This window comes from Marmota flaviventris, chromosome 2 (assembly GCF_047511675.1).
Source record: "Marmota flaviventris isolate mMarFla1 chromosome 2, mMarFla1.hap1, whole genome shotgun sequence".
Classification (NCBI taxonomy): Eukaryota; Metazoa; Chordata; class Mammalia; order Rodentia; family Sciuridae; genus Marmota; species Marmota flaviventris.
In genome coordinates this window covers 48,880,663-48,901,082 of record NC_092499.1, presented here as the reverse complement: position 1 = coordinate 48,901,082, position 20,420 = coordinate 48,880,663, and the positions used below count along the sequence as shown (strand labels likewise).

Below are 20,420 nucleotides of genomic sequence, written 5' to 3'. Positions count from 1 at the left end.
AACCAAATGGGGCTCAGAGGCATAGGAGGAGGAGAGAAAGAACCAGAGGCCAGAATTCTTTGTACTGTAGCATGGAATGCTCTAACTGCATTTTACCTTGTATTTTGTTGCACGTGAATTATCTCTTAAAAAATGGTTTCTAAAATTTAAGAAAGTGAAGTAGCTGGAATGTCCAGATAATGTAATCACATTCTTCTATTTCATTCAGACATGCACCCTGGTCCTTTCTTTTCACAACCTTACTCTATAATCCATAGAAAAACAGAATTGTATGGTCCTGGAAGAACTGGTCATTACGAATTTGAAAATGATGCTCTGTGTTATATGCTTTTACATTTATTTTAGGAATTAACTATTCTTATTGTATAGTGAACATGAAGATGTAATAGAGAAAAAACTGCTTTTGGATATTAACTGACCATGGAATTCATTTAATGGAGGCATCCATTTACATTTTACAGAAAATGGAATAGAATGTCAGTATAAAGAATTACCCTCTCTCCCCAGAAAGAGGCTGTCACTTCTTATAATAAAGCCTTCTAGAAACAGATATTGATTAACTTAAATACTGACATCTTTTTCAAATATCCTTGGGAGTAAGCTTTCATTGCAAAAGCGTTTTCTTTCATTCCTATTCTATGTTGAGGATATTCAGAGCATATTATTTATGATGCTGACATGCAAATAAGAATCAAAAGATTAGACTATTACATCCTTTAATAACTTGATCTTCTATTTCCATAGTTACCTCTTTTCATATGTTTCCATAAATAAAATAATGGTAGAAATCACTGTCTAAAGCTAGTTGTTGTCAACAGTATTAAGCTATGCTTTTAGTTTGCATCCTAACCAGGGATGTTTGCAGGTTATTGTGCCAAAAACAATACAGTTTTTGTGTTGAATTTTGCCATGATATAAATTACATGTGTGGATTAGAAATGTTTTAAGAGAGAACAATTTTTCATGTGTTCAATCTTTCTTACTTAATAAACCATTTAGAGCTGTCCCTGTGGTCTTTTTACTACAGACAGCATTAAGTCAAACAAATTTTATTTTCTTCCAATGTAATAGTCATAGAAGATTGCCTCTCAGAAATGCAAATGTTTTTTCTTTTGGTTTTTAAGATTTTCTTTGTTTTGTACATTCTGTAAAAAGTCTGAGGGTGATGCCAGACATACTTTAGTTTATCAGAAAAAAACATAGAAATGTGTTAGTTTCATGATCGAGAGCTATATCCTTCCCTAAGGTGTGTACTGAACTGAGTGAAAAATGCACCTTTGAGTTCAAGTGGAAAACTTAAACAAAGCCATTTGTATTTTGAAAAGAAGAATCTCAATAGAATTAGATCATAGTAGGATTTAATTTATGATCATTTATTTTTCTGATTCTCTCTTAATCATTAATCTTACCAATCATCCGTTAATGGGAAGGGCAGGAGTATTAAAGTTTCATTAAGAACAATTCTCCTTTCTAGTAACCACTGGGGAGAAAACTACAAGTATATATTTTCTATAAAATTCCAGGATATGTGACAAGATTCTGTAGTAAAAAGACTATCTTTCATTGGCAGTTTGCACAGACTCCCTGGGGCATATGTGCTGGGGGAAGGGGAGGTAGAGGTGGGGGGAAGGGGTTCAGACACTTTCTTAAATAAACTTCAGTCAGAATTTTCCAGTCAGGCACCACCCAAGTGGATGGAAATGAAGTACGAATAGCTTTAGATGCTCAGTGGGTCCAGTCTGTTTATGCATGGCACCATCTTACCAACCATGAGCACTGCTCTTGCCTTAATGGGGTTTATAGTCTAGTAGAGGAAGTAGACAATAAACCAATCATTAAACAGGGAGATGAAGCATCATGATTGTGTTAAATGCCATAAAGACAACTATCAAGCTGTGAAAATTGATAACCAAGGATCCTGATCTAGTCCCACGGTGGAGCAGGAAGAGGATGTAGGAAAGGCTTTCTTTCAGAAATAATGTGTAGGCTGGGGCTGAAGAAAGAGAGCCAGGCCCAGGGGAAGAGGATGAGTGTACTAGACAGAAAGAACAGGTCATGTTCTGCCCTGAAGCAGAAAGATACTAAGGAATCTTTGGAAAAGATAATAAGGTTAGCTGGTCTATGAAGAACCAGCAGGGAAGGAGGAAGTGGAGCCGCAGAGGCAGGGGGGTCAGAATATTTTAGACATATAATTTTAAGGTTTACTTCCCTTAAATGATTTATCTGAGGGGGTATGTTGAACAAATATTTACATAAGTGGAACTAAACAGGCATGGGAAAGCATCATGTATAGAAGTAGAGAGGTAGACTCTCATGAAATATATTTCATTTGAAGACTTCTCCACGATCATCTCCCTACTTACATATCAAATTGTCTCAGTATGCCTTGCCTTGATTCTCAATCTTTAGAGTTCTTTCTGTTTGGGGAACCTGGTTTGTTAGTTTTCTTTGAGGAAAGTGTTTTTATTGAGGTAAGGAACAGATGAAGCATGCCAAAAAGGAAAAATTCTACTAGGTTCCCAAGGAAATGTAGAAATACTTTCCTTCATTTAGTATGATAACACTTGAAGATTTAATTAGCTCTCAGAAGGCATTATCTAACCATGTGAATATATAGGCACGTGTAATTATATAGAATATATTATACATGTAATATATATAAAACAATTGAAAACTGTTTAAATCATAAACCATTTTGACATTTTATATGCTTTATAATTTGAGTTAAGTGGCTAAGACCTTGAAAATTATTGTACATTCACAACACTTTAACAAACGGATAGCTTAGGGGGAAGAAAGGAATTTTCATGGCTATTTTCTGAATGGCTACATTTAGATGTGGAGCTTTTAAAAAGACTTTGATTTCATTCCAAAGCCCAGAGCCCTGCAAGGATAGGATCTTGGGAATACTGCACATTCCTTAAAGAATGCTTATCAATTAAACCATCTCATTTTAGTTTAGTGACCTTTTGTGGAGTGAGGAGCTAGCATTTCCCCAAATTATCTCACATGAAGAGAAAATAAACACTATAATAGATTCTTCTGATAGCTACAAAGTGGAAACAACTGTATTTTTAATTAAGCTTCAATAGCAGATATTTTCGCCAAGGACAAAACAGCATGGCACCATGACATCAGGGGAAAACATGCTTCTGTCAAATTTTATGAACAAAACAACAAAAAAGAATCAAGATTAGAGAATGAAAAGTGGATGCTGAGAGCTGACTCGACTCCTAGCTGACCTGGGCCCATTAAAACTAACAATATTTAAAATGCAAATTCCCTCTCTAAAAAGGAAAAAAGAAGAAGCAACAGCAGTTCTCTCTCACTCAAGCTGCTTCCTCACTCAGTTACCAGGAGACAACTATGATTTCAATACACCACATCATTTTCATGACCACCATGGCCAGCTGTGGGGAAAGCAATGATAAGCTGCTTTTATTTGCCTTGTGGTTGCTTCCAGGTGCTTAGCCTGTGTATTATGTACCTCCTTTGTAATTTGCCTCTGAAACCTTCATTCTTTGTTCATTACGTCTCTATAGAGGGAAACTAAAGAAACTATTAAACACCTATGTTGTGTCAGGCCCGGTATATACACAAAGATGAATGTGACATGGCACATTCCTTTAAGAGTCTTCACAGGGGCTGGAGATATAGCTCAGTTGGTAGAGTGCTTACCTCGCATGCACAGGCCCTAGGTTCAATGCCCAGCACCACAAAAAAAAAAAAAAGAGTCTTCAAAAATACTATGGTGCTCATCTCCACTAATTCCAATCAGATTTGAACCCAGGCAATTTGATACCAGAGTCTGTGTTGTTAATCATATTATGACTCTTCAAATATGTGGATACATGAAGCTTTGAGTGTTCCCTTCTTCAGAATGTATGCACAGTTCCTCATCCATTCTTTAAGTGACATGTCCTCTAGGTGGTCCTCTCTTCCCACTAATATAGGCATCAGATTTGTCAAGGTCATTGTCAGAGCTAAACAGAATGTTACAGTTTTGAGTTGACCAACTCAGAGTACACTAGGGTCAACCTTCCTGTGATATGAACATACATCTTTCTTAATGCAGCCAAAGACTGCAAAGATTGACTGTTGGAAGACTTTTGGGGGAAAAGGATGGAGAGAAGGGGGGGAGAATGTATGTTGTTTTATGCAAAGATGTTGGTATGTATAAATCTTTATGGTCAATTAAAAATCTCAGATTATGTGAACTGCAGATTATGTGAACTGCAGGCTAGTTGCCCTCATCTTAAACATGTACAATCGCCTAAACTAAGAATTTTGTTGGGGCTGGGGTTGTGGCTCAGTGGTATGGTGCTTTCCTTCCATGCCTGAGGCACCAGGTTCAATCCTTAGCACCACATAAAAAAAATACTTACGACTAAAAAATTTTTTTTAAAAAAAAGAATTTTGCATTCACTATTCTTAAATTTAATCTTTGTGGGTTCAGTCCAGTACTAAAGCTTGTGACAACAAATTTAATGTCAAGTCCTTCCTCTGTCATCCCACTTCCACTTCCCCTCCCAACCTGGGTCATCAGATCCAATGATCAGGCCTTCCCCATCTTTACCCAGGTGCATACAGCCCATCTTCAGCCTATCTGCTATATAGACACTTCTTTCACAGAAGCACTTTGCTAAGCTAGATGTGAATCCCTCCAGCTATACTCTCATCCATCCTCCATTCAGTATGTTAAATTGAATATCTTACTACTCAAAATTATATGGGAGATATTTTTTCAAGTGATTCTCTGAAATTAAGGTATACAGGATGATTCAAAAGAAAATGAAAATTTCAAAAATTTATTACTAGACTGTATTTTCTGCTGTTTCTTCACACATGGATACATTCCAGAGTTCGTGTTTGCACTGCCTTTTGCTTTCAGTCTTGGGAAAATTAAGGACTACATTGCAAACACCTCTTCAGCTATGCTGCAAAGGGTATGGAATGAGGTAGTTTAAAATTGAATTCTGCAAAGAAATACTTTTATATACCCCATAAATCATGTGACTTCTCGTAGGACTGTCCAATTTTATGTGCTACCAACAGGAATTAAAGGATGATAATCACAAATCCAACCACTCTCAAGCAGTATGAAGACTCCTCAAAAAAAGTAGGAATGGAAATATATGTGACCCAGTTATACCCCTCCTCTATATATATCCAAAAGATCTAAAATTAGCATGCAGCCAAGTCAATGTTTATAGTAGCACAATTCACAGTAGTCAAGCTATGAAAACAGCACAGAAGCCTGTCAACAGATGAATGGATTAAAAATGTGGCCTATATATATACAATGGAGTATTGCTTAGCTATAAAGAAGAATGAAATTATGGCATTTACTGGTAAAGGGATGGCACTGAAAAAACATCATGCTAGGTAAGCCAGACTCAGAAAGGCAAAGGTTGAATGTTAGAAGCTAGTCCAAAATAAGGGATAAGAAAGAAAGAAAGAGGGAGGGGGAGGAAATGAAAAAGTGTGGGGGAAATTTCATGAATATAGAAAAGAGATCAATGGAGGTCAGGAAGGAAATTGAGGGGAATGGAGGAGAGACAGGAAAAGGGAAGATTAGTAGAATGAATCTGACCAAACTTTTCTATGTACATATATGAATACACCACAGTTAATTTCATATATAAAAATATATATGTGTAATTCTCTAATTTAAAAAGATATATAAATTTAAAAAGTATAACTAGAGTAGAGAAAAGGGAACAGGGGAAGCAGGAGGGGAGGGGAAAGGAAAGTACTATATTCAAAAGTACTATACAAACTATATTCCATGCTTCTATGATTATGTCAAAATAAACCCTAATATATATATAAATAAATGAACTAATTTAAAAAAGACGATAATTGCAAAGAACAAAGAAAATGTGATTTGGAACTAGGTGCAGTGGTGCATGCCTATAATGCCTGCAACTCCAGAGACTGAAGCAGGAGAATCGCAAGTTCGAGGACAACATCAGCAACTTAGCAAGACCCTGTCTCAGATTATGACCCTTTCCCAAAATAAAAAAAAAAGGTTCAGGATATAGCTTAGTGGTAAAAACACCCTGGAGTCAATCCCAAGTACACACACACACACACGCACACACACACACACACAAATGTGATTTGGGCTGACATAAGATGGGAATATTCTTAAAAAATAAATTAATTAAAAAGGGGGGGTCATGGTGGCACATGCCTGTAATCCCAACGGCTCAGGAGGCTGAGGCAGGAGGATCGAAAGTTCAAAGCCAGCCTCAGGAACTTATCAAGGCCCTAAGCACCTCAGTGAAAACCTGTCTCTAATTAAATACAAAAAAAAGGTGGGGCTGGGGATGTGGCTCCATGGTTAAGTGCCTCTGGGTTCAATCCCCAGTACCCCCCAAAAACACTATATATATATATATATTTTTTTTTTTTTAATGAGGGGCCTCATTGTTGTACTACTTTGCCTTCTGCAGAGCAGCAGTCCTCCTGCCCAGTCTCCTTCACTACCCCCATTCCTCACTAACTAACATATCCTGCTCCCCCATCATCTTTGACCCCCTTCTCCTGGCATGTCTCTGTGTGGAATGTCTTCTTAAAGATGCCAGGCCCTAATCACAAAGGCCTGTGAGATGGGCAGTTGTACTCTGTTTATCAAGCTAGCAGCCAGCTGGCTAGTCACTAAGCAGGGCATCAGAGCACATGCCAGGTAAGGTAAAAGGGGAGGCATATGCCTTTTTTGATCAAGATAGTTTGAATCTGTGCTTATGCATGTTAACTCCTCAGCTGCCATTGCCTTAAGTTTCTGATGCTGTCTTTACCTGTTGGCTATGTAGTTTGGATTCAATGGTTAAATTATTTACAAATATGAAATGTGTTGTTAACCATTTTGAGCCATACATCACACTTCTGATGACTTGGTGCCTTTTTTAAACTTTATCGTTCTTTTTAGTTATACATGACAGTAGAATCCATTTTGATATAATTATACAAGCATGGAATATATCTTATTCTAGTTGGGATCCCATTCTTGTGGATACACATGATGATGGGATTCACTGTGATGTTTTCATATATGTGCATAGGAAAATTATGTCAGATTCATTCCACTGACTTTCCTTTTCCTATTCCCCCTCCCTTTCCTCCTTTCCCTATTGTCTAATCTATTGAACTTCTATTTTTCCCCTCCCTACCCTTTATTGAGGGCTAACTTCCACATATCAGAGAAAACATTTGAACTTTGGCTTTTTGGGGACTGGTTTATTTCACTTATCATGATAGTCTCCAGATCCATTCATATACTGGCAAATGTCATAAAGTCATTCTTCTTAGTGGCTGAGTAATATTCTATTGTGTACATATACCACATTTTCTTTTCCCATTCATCTGGAAACCTAGGTTTGTTTCATAGCTTAGCTGTTGTAAATTGTGCTACTATAAACATTGATGTGGCTGTGTCACTATAGTATACTGATTTTAAATCCTTTGGATATATACTGAGGAGTGAGATAACTGGGTCAAATGGTGGCTCCATTCCTAGTGTTTTGAGAAATCTTCATGCTGCTTTTCAGTGTGGTTGCACCAATTTGCAGTCCCACCAGGAATGTATGAGTATATCTTTTCCCCCACATCTTCACCAACATTTGTTGTTACTTGATTTCTTGATGATTGCCATTCTGACCGGAGTAAGATGGAACCTCAGTGTAGTTTTAATTTACATTTCTCTAATTGCTTCAGACATTGAACATTTTTTTGTATATTTGTTGACCATTTATATTTGTTCTTCTGTAAAGTGTCTATTCAGTTCTTTTGCCCATGTATTGATTGGGCTATTTGGTTTTGGGAGTTAAGTTTTGGGAGTTAAGTTTTTTGAGTTCTTTATATATCCTAAAAATTAATGCTTTATCAGTTTTCCAAAAGTACTAAAAAGCTTCTTCACATCCAAGGAGACTGGGTGACTTTTGTTGAATTTTTAGAGGTTGTAGAATGTTACAACCTCCAATGTTTTGGGATCACTCATTAGCACTTTTGTTAAGTACTGGAGAGTTCACCTCAGTGCAGGTGGCAAAGACTTTCTCCCATTCTCTAAAGATAGACTTTTCAACAAATGGTGTTTTTGGAAAACTTGAAATCCTTATATATGTAGTAGAATGAAATTTAACCCCTATCTCTCATCCTGCATAAAATTCAACTCAAAGTAGATCTAAGAACTAGGTACTAGACCAGAAACCCTGCACCTACTATAAGAAAATATAGGCCAAACACTCCAACATATTGGCTTAGGAACTGACTTTCTTAACAAGACTCCTAAAGCACAAGAAGTAAAATCAATAATCAATAAATGGGGTAACATCAAACTATAAAGCTTCTTCTTCACAGAGAAGGAGACTGGGTGACTTTTGTTGAAATTTTAGAGGTTGTAGAATGTCACAACTTCCAATATTTTGGGATCACTCATTTGCACTTTTGTTAAATACTAGAGAGTTCATAAATAAACCCTTTTGGGATTATTGATCTCCCTGAAGAGGAGCTAGTAAACATATCTTCAGCTCTGCTCTCTCACAAAGATTTCAGAAGAATAATAGAAATAGCCAGAGAATTCTAGTAAGAGAATTTGGTGTTAATTCCCAATTCTCATACTTACTATTTAGTCATTTGGCTTTGACAAGTTATACCTTCTCTCTCTCAGATTCTTGTTTGTGAAATAGAATATTAATTTTAGCCTTAAAGGGTCTGCAAGGAATTAATCCAAAAGTACCCAATGAATATTGCATTTCATATTGTATCACAGAATAAGGTAAATATGTGTAATATTCATTAATATTTCAGTATACTCAGCTCCAGGTTAGTTACAAAACAAATATTTTATGAGAAAAAAATCTGAAAATATTTAGAGAAAAAATGTGTAGAAAGAAAAATAATACATACTCATTATAAATAAATATTTTAAAGGAACTATGTTTTTACATATGGGGAAAAGATTATTGCAATAATGGTTTTTAAATCCTGATGAATTATACTGAAAATGGTGATGGTTGCTTGCCCTGGCATTTAAGCAAAGAATTGGAGTAAAATGATTTATGTCAGTTGGGAAAATTTTCCTGATTGTTGAGAGTTGGAAACAATTATGGAAGTAAGTTGGATATTTTTAATAACAATAGATTTTTCATCAACATGAATATCCTACTATATAATTTAAATGTTATATATCCTGAATATTTGGCTTAGACTAGGTGACATTCTGAGTTCATTCCTAGGCTTTTGATACTAGAATCTTATTTTCTACCATTTAAGTCTTTTTTTGGTCTGAGTAGTGGGTCTCCTAGGATGTTGAATTAGAATACAGTCCTGAGATGCAAGTGTATGGGTCTCTAATTGCACTGATGGGTCAGCCTCAGGGAACCTCAATACCTTGGCATTTTTCACTTCTAAATAATAGAAACTTGAGTCTCTTATCTCTCTGTGTGCATTTTAATTATATATTGTGGTATATTCACACATGCAAATAACATGCTTTGATCATAGCCACTCCCTCCCCAATATCTTTGGTTGTCTTTTGACTCATTTAAAATTATATCCTTTTTGTAAATTAGGAAATTTCCATAAGACTCAAGTACCTCATTTGCTCAGGAATGTTATAAAACTTAAATATGTAGAAAACACTTAACTCAGGGCCTATCTTATCATCATCTTCTTACTGCAGTTTAAAAAAAAAAAACTAAGGGATAAAAGCAAAATGACTGTGAAATTCTCAAGCCAGGTAGCTAACCATTCAGCCTCATGAATCAACTTTTGATGACTTGGTGACTTGAAAATAACATGATGACCTCTGTTCACTTCCTGAATTACTAATGAATGACTAAGCTTTTAAGAGGCATAAGAGAGGCACTGTCTCACAGGACTCTGATAGTGAGATCCCATAAGTAACTTCCGTCTCCCTACTGTGTGTTTGTCCATTCAGTTTGTTCAAAGCCCACTTTGGTACTGATCATGTTGTAGAGAAATGGTTGATTATGTACTTGCCCCAAACCCCTTCTCTGGATCATTTACCTTCATATCCCTTCATAAGGTGTAGAGTCCCAATAAAAGTTTGTTGGTTGGGTAAACAACAAATGAATGATGAGTAAGAATTACTATGACATATAGACTTGGAAGTCAGAAGATCCTGGGCTCAAATCTAGGCTTCACTTCTTAACAGCAGTGGGATCTTGTACAGCTGGCATGTCCTTATTTGTAAAATAGTTTAAGTACCTAACTCTTAGAGTTTGTTATACAATATCTCTGCTTTGTATACATTTTGCATATAGCATTTTTCTTGGTAATAAGTAACGTTAATAATCATATTTATCATGATGATTTTTGAAAAGTAATACAACTATCTTAGCATATATGTTTATTTTATTGTTGCTGTTTATTTTACTATTAATTTAATTGTTATTTATTGTTACCATTATTAGCAGATATGCTGGGATGACTCGCTGATAGCATTACATAATGATTAGTTAAAACTCTGTGATAGATACTGCCCAGACCAGACAACCCCATATGAATGCATTTTTATTTGGACTGACCTGGAAATAGGAGAGACTTTCAGTTCTCTTTCCTAAAAGCCCTGCCTCCACTAATGAAAGTTTTAAGATGTTTCCCAGCATATGCACAGCCTCTTAGAGCCAATGATTAAGATGAATCTTAGAGCATAGATTATCATCACAAGAATCCAAAGAGGATGAATTTTAAACTTCAGTTAAACAGTGGTTCTCATACTTTGGCAACTATCCGAATAACTTGAAGAATTTGTTTAAACAGATTCTTGGTCTCCATCTCCAGATTCAGTAGGTTTGGGGTGAAACACCACTTTTTATTTCTAATAAGGACCCACATGGTGGTAATGATGGTGGCCTGGGCCCAGGATTGAGAGCCACTGAGTGGATGGATGTGGTTGAGGTAATGTGTAATGGGACTCCATAGCAGGAACGTGAGCGGAAATCTGTTCACTAAGGTGAATTGCTTGATAACTGTATGTGAAAATTGGGCTTCTTATTATCAGACTGTTTTAACCCTGCACTGGACTTTTCTTACTTTATAAATTTTTCTTATTTTATTGGTAGAGAAAATGCTCTCGTGAAGTTTTTTTTTTTTAAGCTTTTACAAGCCTGATAAAATCTATAGACACTATTCCCAGAAAAGCATATACACATACACAGAAGCACTGCTTATAATTTTGAGAAGTTCTTGGACATCTCCCCACCAGCCCACCCATGGACTCATACCAGGCAACAAAATGCCTTGAGGCAAAGTCTTGGGTTCCCTTGAATGTGACGAACATTCTCTTCCTATATTTAACTTTTACAAATTTGTTTGTAAAATAAGAATAATAATAATAGTTATTAGCTCAAAGGTTGTAAAGATTTACTGGCCTAAGGCATACATAATTGTCCTTAGCAGGTCTGGCACAGAAAACATACTTAAACATTTAATGTTATTAAAATTTTTACCTTTTCTATGGCAGAATAAAGGATGTAGCTAACCTGAAGTGAGAGGATGGTAGGAAGGAAAAGGTCAAGTAGGAAGGCTGGGAACATAGTGTCCTAGGTTCAGCAGTGTCATCACTAGAAGGTCTGTCACAGGCCTGTGAATGATGCAGATCTCAATGTCTGCCTGATTAGGCAGCAGTTATCAAGGACAGCCAGGATAGCAGCTGCCAAAGGAGGCGCTCCTCCCTAGCCACAGGGTCCTTCCTGGGATGGTAAAGAATGGTACAGTATGCAGGAGGTCCTCCCTGTGGTGACTTTCTGGCCACAGCCACTAGTGGAGCCTCTTTCTTTCCATGTGGACTCCTCAAATTTTGTTCCCTGCCACCAATCTTCTCCAAGATGATGCTTCTCCTCCAAGACTTCCCTCTTCATAATCAAGATCTTAATTTGAAACCAAAATACTAAATACTACCCTTTTCTCTCTGTAATCCAGCTACGACAGTGCTCATTCTTTCAGAAGTGGATTCCTCTGCCTACTAAGCAAAGAGTAATATTCCTGAGTCTCACTCTATTTCCAGTTGTATATTTTTGCTAAAATCTGGTCTGAGCCTGACATGCCATGCTGTTAGCTGAGAGTCAGTGGGCAATGGAGCGTGGCTCTGTGGCCTGAGAGTCACAATTTATCCACTCTGAACTATTATACTTTCCAAATGCCAATGCCTTGTCCTGCTCTCATATTGATGCTTCCTGATGGAAAGATGGAAATGAAGAGTGCTAATAGGTACATTTCCTGGCAAGAAGATGAAGAATCTTGAGAAAGAATCATCAATGATTAATGTTTGTATAACAGTAAAATAAGTAGGTGCATTGATAGTCATTTGGCAGTTATTTATTTAGCACCTACTATGTACGCCACAAAATAGAAAATGCAAAGAAATGTAACACGAGCTCTTGTTTTGTATGGGCTCATAATCCAGCAAGAGAGATAGATACATGCAAAATAAACAAAACACAAAATGAACCATACCAAGGGTTATGGAGTTAAGACAGTGTCTCAGGCCAGAGGAAAGGAAAAAATTAACTCTGATATAGGTATCCATAAGTTTCTTGGGCAAGGGAGATTTAAGCTTGATCTTAAAGGAGAAATGAGATTGCCCTTACTGAATACGATAAAGAAGGACATTCTCAGCTGTGGAGTAATTTGAAGAAAGGCCAAAAATTGGGAATGTGGGAATGTGCTTGGTATATTTGGGTCAGTATGAATTAACCAGTGTGACTATAATATGGACTGGGTGTAGGAATGTAGCACTTGAGGCTAGTAAGACAAGTTGAAAGAGTATCGTGTGAAGGAAACTGAAAGAGTGCTTTGTCATTAGTTTCGATGCATCAGGGAAGTAATGAAGATCTTTGAGTAGGAAGATAACAAAAGCAAATCTCTTAACAAAAAAAAAAGCCCCAGTGTCTTTGTGAAAACTAGACCATAGGTCAGGAAGGAAGCAAGACCTGGTGAAGCCAGAGAGGTGAAGTGGCTGGGAGAGAACAGAGAAGGAGGCATTTGAGAGACTAAATTTCACTACATGGTTCATGACCCCATGTAGTGAAGATAGAAGAGGGGAGTGGAGGGGGCCCTCTTTGGCTCACCCAGTCCCAGCTGGGATTACGTCATAAAGCAAACTGTGGGGTCAGGGGAAGAAATTGATCAGAGTTCAGAAGCCAGGTGGTGAGGAATACTCTCAGACATTCCAAAAGAACTTTTTCACCCTGGAAAGCTCACAAGGCAGCAAGCAGCCATCTACTTTGCATAGAACACCAAAATCACTGGCTCCCAGAACTGGAGTCTGACAGCTTTTAAAACCACTTTCAGGTGCTTTTCCAAGAGATTCTGATCTGAGAAGCTACGCTGGGTCAAGATAGGGGCCCGGCATCTGTATTTGTAAAGCTGCCAGGTGATTCTGATGCATAGCTGGATTTGGAATCTACTGTGGGACATTACCATTATGGTAAGGAATGTACAGAAAATGTAGGGTTGACACTCACTTTGGCCAGTGAACACTGCTGGCTTGGAAACCTTAGGTTTTGGTCTCTAATAGTGCCTCAAGCAGTGATCTTGCAATGTCTTAGCTTATACTCCATTCCTATCCCTGGTCCTCAGCAAATACATCAGGAGATGGGAGAGGTTGAATGCTTGATGATGTCAGCTAAACTTCTCAGAAGAATAACGTGCATATGGTCATCATTTTCAATCTTTTGCTCAGTAGAAAAAGAAAGAGAACTTGGTTGTGTCACAGGGACACCATGAGGGCATATTTTTACAGGATGCTTTGCAACTAGAAAACAAGCTATGTCATAATACTATCTATTTTCTGCTAGGCTTGTACAACATTCATAGCATATTTCCCCTCTTATCACTCTTATTTCTCAGAAAATGACACTACCCAGGTGAGGTAGGTGTTAAAAACTTCCCTCTATACATAGGCTCTGCGGGATTCAGTGACTCATCCAAATTGAGACAACTTGAGCTGGTGCTGAATTTGCCGTCCTCCAGAGCTCCGGTTCTGCTTCTATGCCATAATAGAGAAGGGCAACATAAAGGCATTTTTCTCTCCTTGTAAAAGAGAAAAAATGGGGGAGGGGGAATTATTTAAACACACCTCACTCTTACTGCAATCACTGCATTGTTTTTCCTGTAGAAACACCCTGTTGGTTTTTAAATCCCTTTAAACCTCCCGGCACCTGTATGGCCTAGATCCAAGAATTATTACTGAATCCCTTGCTTTTTATATTCAGCCTCATAGGAGTTTTTGTGATGGTAACTAGCTCCTGGTTCAGTTGAGAATTTCAGAGCCTCCAGGAGTTTTCTTCTTCCATAGAAGCTAGAAACCTGCAGTGCTCAGACCTGAATTTATTTCCTTCCTCCCTCTCTTTCTGTTTCTTTCTTTCTTTCACAGGGTATGCTTCTCTCGCTTAGTTTTGCCATATAAAATAATGTCATGGCACAACCTGTATTGTTCTCTGTGATGATGCTTCTGAAATATTCACCAAAAGAGGGGGGGGGGAGAAGGATAAGATGGGAGTCAGAGTCAGCAGCTGATGATATGTGCCATGACTTCTCTTCATGGCAAGAACTGAGGCTGCAAACATAATGAGAACTTCCCAACAAATTCATTATAACAAAGCACAATGTGAGCTCACTGGGCACAAAAATAGGCTGAAGGAAAGTGACTCCCACATAAGACCTAATTAAATACTTTGATGTCAGAGAGCAGAGCAGGGAGGGGTGGAAAATCAAATCAGACCAACTTGAAGAGCCTAAATTCAAATGGAAAAAGGAAATATTTCTCTCTCTCCCTCCCTGCACCCCCTCCCCACAGCTCTCCTTTTCTTCTTTTGCCATGAAGAAGAATAAGATTCAGGAACAATGGGTTATAAATTCTTCAGCCAATTAGTCCAGTGCCTTACTACTGTTTATAATGCACAGAATGTCACAGGCTGTTTTGCAGCCGCCCCAAGTTGGTTTGTTAATAACAGGAAGCTAGCACTTCTCAGTACAGTGGATCAGCTACACTTGAAAATAAATGCAAAAAACCTGGAGGGGAATAGCAGCAGACTGAGAGTAGCCTTGATTTAATTTAACATTTGGGGGTCCACACACAAATGAGCATTTTAGTAGGCTTCATGGTGGAAGTTGCTGTCATTTGTAAAATATTCTGGCCAATTAGCTAATAGTGTGCTTGGATTTCTCCTGTTTTGATACAGTAATACTAAGTACATTGTGAAGCCCAATTATACAAATCATCCCCATATGCCATACCAGTCTTTCTTTATGAACTGTGTTTATAAATCCTGTGTGAGGAAATGTGTACTTCAGCAATTTAGACCATGTGTAAAAACATAGCCAATGGGATTGTCAAGAAAACAAGTTCCAGCCTAGGAAATCCTAATGCGTTCCGCTGGAGTAACAGGAGGGTGCCAGGGAGTGCAGTGCTCTGCTTAAATACATATTGCATTATAGTGTTTAACCAATGTAGGGGCTTCCACTTCCCTTTCTGTTATTTTTTTTTCTTTTTTTCTTTCAGGATCCAACCTTGGAATTTTTGAGAAAATTTGGGATTGGTCTTCTTTCTGGGACAATAGCCTCAGTCATTAACATCCCTTTTGATGTTGCCAAAAGTAGGATTCAAGGACCTCAGCCAGTTCCTGGAGAGATCAAGTACAGAACCTGTTTTAAAACAATGGCAACAGTCTATCAGGAAGAAGGGTAACACATTCTTACTTTAATAAGTGTGCAAGGTCCAAGTATTGTTAAAACCATATTGTACTTCTATTTTGGTGGGAGTCAGTTAGACTCCTAGATTGGGTGTGTGTTGAAGGAGTTCTGTGGACTATATGACAAACTTTGCAAATCCACACAATAACAAGATGCTGGCAAAAATGTTCTTATACCATCCAGTTTGTGCCATGAAATAAACTTCTTGTCAGTTAGCATAATATGCTATTGTGTGTTACATGTCTTATTAGTATATGGGTAGAAGAATTATTGTCTTCTGACTAAATCTAATAAAAATGTCACCTAATTATATTCTCCTGGGAGAAGTAAATATGAGAATTCTGTAAAATTAGATTTTTTTGTATTTTAAATGTGCCTTTTCTGATTTTTTAAAAATTTTACTATCTCTTCACCCTTCCTCACCAATTACTGATTCTCAAGTAAACAAGTGATACTTTATTATTTTGTTCTAAACTGCATCATATTTCCTAATGTGAAGACTGAGTTTGTGGTCTTTTAAATTCGATTACAAAAGTCATCTTGGCCATATACACAGCTGCCTTGAAAGCAAGACCTGTCTTGAAAGCAAAAACCATTTTGCTGATGAAAGTCATGTTTCTGATTGGACAAGACCAGCATAGCCTGGGTAATAAAGAATTGATTAACTCTTTCCCCTCATCCAAATTGCAGTAAGGAATGCTAAGCCAGATACTGTCAGGTTTGGGGTGGTTCAATTTCAAATAGTTTCTTTTTAAATGCTGGGCCAGCATCTCAATAAAGCTGACGTCTAACTCCATTTATTTTTGGAATGAGAATTTTGCTTTTTCCTCTCTGGTTCTAGGATTTTAGCCTTGTACAAAGGACTGCTTCCCAAAATTATGAGACTTGGACCAGGTAATGATGCTTTTATTATTTATATTCTCCCTTCCTTATTGTTCTAGTGTTTCTTCTCTTGTTATTTGTGTCTATCAGCAACATAGTAAAAATTTACCACACTGTGAGAGGGGAAACTGTGAGGATATAAAGTTGTCTATGAGTAGTCAGGAGACTAAAGGCATCTATCAGAAATGTTCTACCTTTGTTTAGAAAGTACTATTTATGGGCCTATTGGAAGCTGATGGGAAACAAAGCCCAACTTAAGTCAATGGGAAAGGATCCACAGTCTGTTGAGTTCAAGTGAGTGCTAACATGCACCTTGGCTTCTGGTTAAAGTGGTCACTGGGTGAGTGACCAGTCAGATAAAACTCTTCCTGTGCTCCCAGCTCAGTCTTGCTCCTGCCTCAACTTGATTTCAAAAGGAGAAAAGGATGAGGAATCACCTCCATGAACAGCAAAAGTCACTTATATTCAGGGTCACCTCTGGGGAGTGGTGACACTGCTGCTGGCCTCTGTCAGCTTGACAGTGACAACTGCTGGCTCAAGCCTTACCTGAGTATGCCAGCCCACAAAAAGCTGACTGCCATCCCCACAGGGAAAGTCAGCTGTCTCTATGTAAATAGATAAGAAAATCACTGTGGCAGACTCAACCGCCTGAACAAATGGTCTTGGATTATAAGCAATCTTGTGAATAAGTACAGAAGTATGCTCTAGACCAAAAGTATGTTCTTTTTTTTTTTTAATTCTAACCAGGCATGTGCCCCTACTTAGACTTCCTGGTAATCTCTCCTCTCTCTTTTTGCCATTCCTCATTTTAATACTACCATCCTCCTCCCATCCTGCACTCAAACACAAGCACATTTACCTTTTGATCTTAACCCAATAAACTAGCAATTCTTCCATCCTAAGATAAAGAACATCCATCTGTAAATTGAAGTTAAGAAAGCAGTACATAACTTTCATGTATTCTATTTATCCCAACTTTTGTAGATATTAAGAACCGATTCTGTTTTGCATTTGAGATTGGGACCTGCCTTCTGTTAATCATGTGTTAAAAGAAACTCACTAATGAAAAATGTTGGGAATTTTGTGAATTTTTGCAAGTAGTATAGGTAGTGTTTTTCCTTTACCACACAGTAAAAACCTGCTGGTAGATCTAATATTAGAGAAAAATTGCAGGACCAGCCCTGAATCAGCTGTCTCAGAAAAGGATGGACCTAAAAAGGGTGGTAAACCAGGGAGAGTTTAGCTAAAATGGTAATTGACTAGAACCTTAATCCCAAACTGTTAAATAATCTGCCCCCAAGTTTTGTTAGAGGCTTGCAAATGTTTGATTGGGCTTTAAATGCTTTGCATGAGGGGTTCTGAGTTGCTGTGGCGTTAAACCCCATGAAAAGGGTTGCCATGAATTTACTGTCCAGTTTAAACAAAATTGTAAATAACTTCAGGGACCTAGCCTCTACTTCATTTCAAACGTGCAAATTCCTTCTTCAAAGAGAAGTAAGGTAAGACTTTCAAGTTAAGACCAACCAAGATTTAAAAAAAAAAAAAAAGGAGACAGCAGAAAAGAATGATGAACCTGAAATTTTCAGCCTTCAGTCAGCAGAAGCATCGCATCTTGTTTCCAATAGCCTTAACAGCTCTATGTGCCTAATAATCAGGTATTTCCCAAAAAAGAATCTTGAAGTTTGTGGTTTAAATTCCAAATCTTCTCATGAAGCTGAAAACTAACCCAATTCTGTATGTTCTTACCTTACATTGTGAACAGTTGATAAGAGTAAACACAGTAATCACATATGCATTTGTGGTTCATTTTCTTTTGTTTGCTGAGTTCCCAGAGGGTGACAGCAGCTGTAAGGGGCCTAATAGAGTATCTTCATGGGTTAAAAATGAAAATTACAGACAGATAATCATCTTTGGTATATGGTTTCACAAACATGTGCAGCATGTAGATAAAAAAAGAAGCATATGGAAGTGTACACAAATAAGATCAAAATCGAGTTTCATTTCTTTCTGTCAGGAGTCAATCTTCTCTTGAGATAGCTGAGTCTTCTCAAAGTTGTGCTCAGTATACTTGTCCATATTTTGATCTTGTAATATTTTTCCTACCATTAGACACGAAAGTATTGTCCTAAAGTAGAGGATACATACTATTTCTGCATCAGATAGAACACAAAATGATTCACATGCAATTGCTTCTCCCAGTATTGAACTTGCTTTCCTGAATCATATTCCTGTTGCTTTGTTACACAGAAAACCTCTCCTCTTTTCATACAACTCTTTTCTCCCAAGACAAATCGTGGTCTCATGCCACTCAACTCACCTACCAAATTTTCAAGTTCAAATCTATATACATCTTAGGTAGATAAATGAAATGATGGTTAGCTTCCAAACTCCTTTTTTTTCACAACTTTTACAAGTACAGATTTTAAAAAGCATTCAGAAGATATTTTTTCACATTACAATCCACTTTGAAAGCCATCCGAAATAAATAGACTCATCTGTCAAACACCGTCTTAGAGATTTCCTAAGACAATGCCGATTATGGACTGAAAAAGATAAATTCCTGTGCCTACGTATGAAGAAGCTAAAGGTTTCTGTTCACAGGAAAGCCACATGCCCTTACATGACTAAATATGTCTATATTTATTTACTTTTAAAAATTAAAAGTGCCTGAAAAAAGAATCTGATGAGAAATGATGAAAGTTGCAGAAACTCATGAGGAAAAAATGTATTTGGATACTCAAGATGGTCTTGATTTTACCCTGAGAATTTTCCACAATAGTTTTGTATCTATGTATTGGAGCTCCAGAACTGGTAGTTCCAAACAGCCCCTGCCTGATGGGCTGCCTGGGACTTCATGGATTCCGAAACCCCAGGGGAACAGTGCTGTTTCACAGAATTTGTGACAAACAAACACAGTTCTTTTTTTTCTAGGTGGTGCAGTGATGCTGCTGGTTTATGAATACACCTATTCATGGCTGCAAGAGAACTGGTGACTGCCTCCCAAGCATTTTCCCCTTGAGATAATGGGTATTTGCTCTGCAACCCCATGAAGAGGAAAGACTACGGATCAGCTAAACTAGGCATACGATTATGAAGGGGAAAACAGCTTGTTCAAGAACAAAGCCTATTTTGAGACGTTAGAAATTATCTTTAGGCAACTTGAAATGATAGTTTGGGTCATATACATAAAGCTGTGAAAAAAATAGTATGAAACAATGAGATATATAAGTTGACTATTAAAATTGCATAGGAATCAGTTATGTTTTATAAAAGCAAAATGAGTTTCATCACTTATGTTCCTCTTATACTACTTCATAATGAAAATTCATTATAATGATAATTGTTTTTTCCTAAGAGGCCTAGAAATGCTTAAGTTCTTGAAAGTAAATTCTTCTGTGGCTATTTTGAGAAAAACTGGGTGAAAAAAAATAGTTAAAGTTTTTATAAGAAGTTAACTTTTTCCACTAGTAATATTTAAAGAACAGAAGGAGAATATTTTCAAAGTGCATTAAAATGGCTTTTTAAGAATGTTTAATTTCATGAATGTTATTAAAATGTAAATCTGTTCTCTAGTTCTAGTTTCCTAAATCTACTTTATATTTTACATGATTGATTAAGTAGATATATTTTAAGTCATGCTATCTGATGTATTTTACTACTAATGGAATACATGAAATTAAACTACTTTGAAGACAAGTTTTGTCGCTGAAATATTAATGTTAGTCACAAATTGGAAGCACTCCTTGGGCCAATTTGTGCTCTCTGTAACTGCATCCAAATATCCTCGTACAGAACTCCTACCTATGTCATTCTTA

General features: G+C 37.2%; 1 protein-coding gene across 7 annotated transcripts in view; it reads left to right on the top strand.

The window, feature by feature from the left end:
- Slc25a21 (solute carrier family 25 member 21) overlaps positions 1-20,171 on the top strand; it is a 538,394-nt gene extending 518,223 nt beyond the window's left edge. For all 7 annotated transcript variants that reach the window (XM_071607840.1, XM_071607837.1, XM_027929668.2 and 4 more), the window contains 3 exons: positions 15,533-15,714; positions 16,565-16,617; positions 19,537-20,171. In XM_071607840.1, the coding sequence (XP_071463941.1) occupies positions 15,533-15,714; positions 16,565-16,617; positions 19,537-19,598 (297 nt within the window). In that variant the 3' untranslated portion in view covers positions 19,599-20,171. The remainder of the gene's footprint in view (positions 1-15,532; positions 15,715-16,564; positions 16,618-19,536) is intronic.
- The last annotated feature ends 249 nt before the right edge of the window (positions 20,172-20,420 follow it).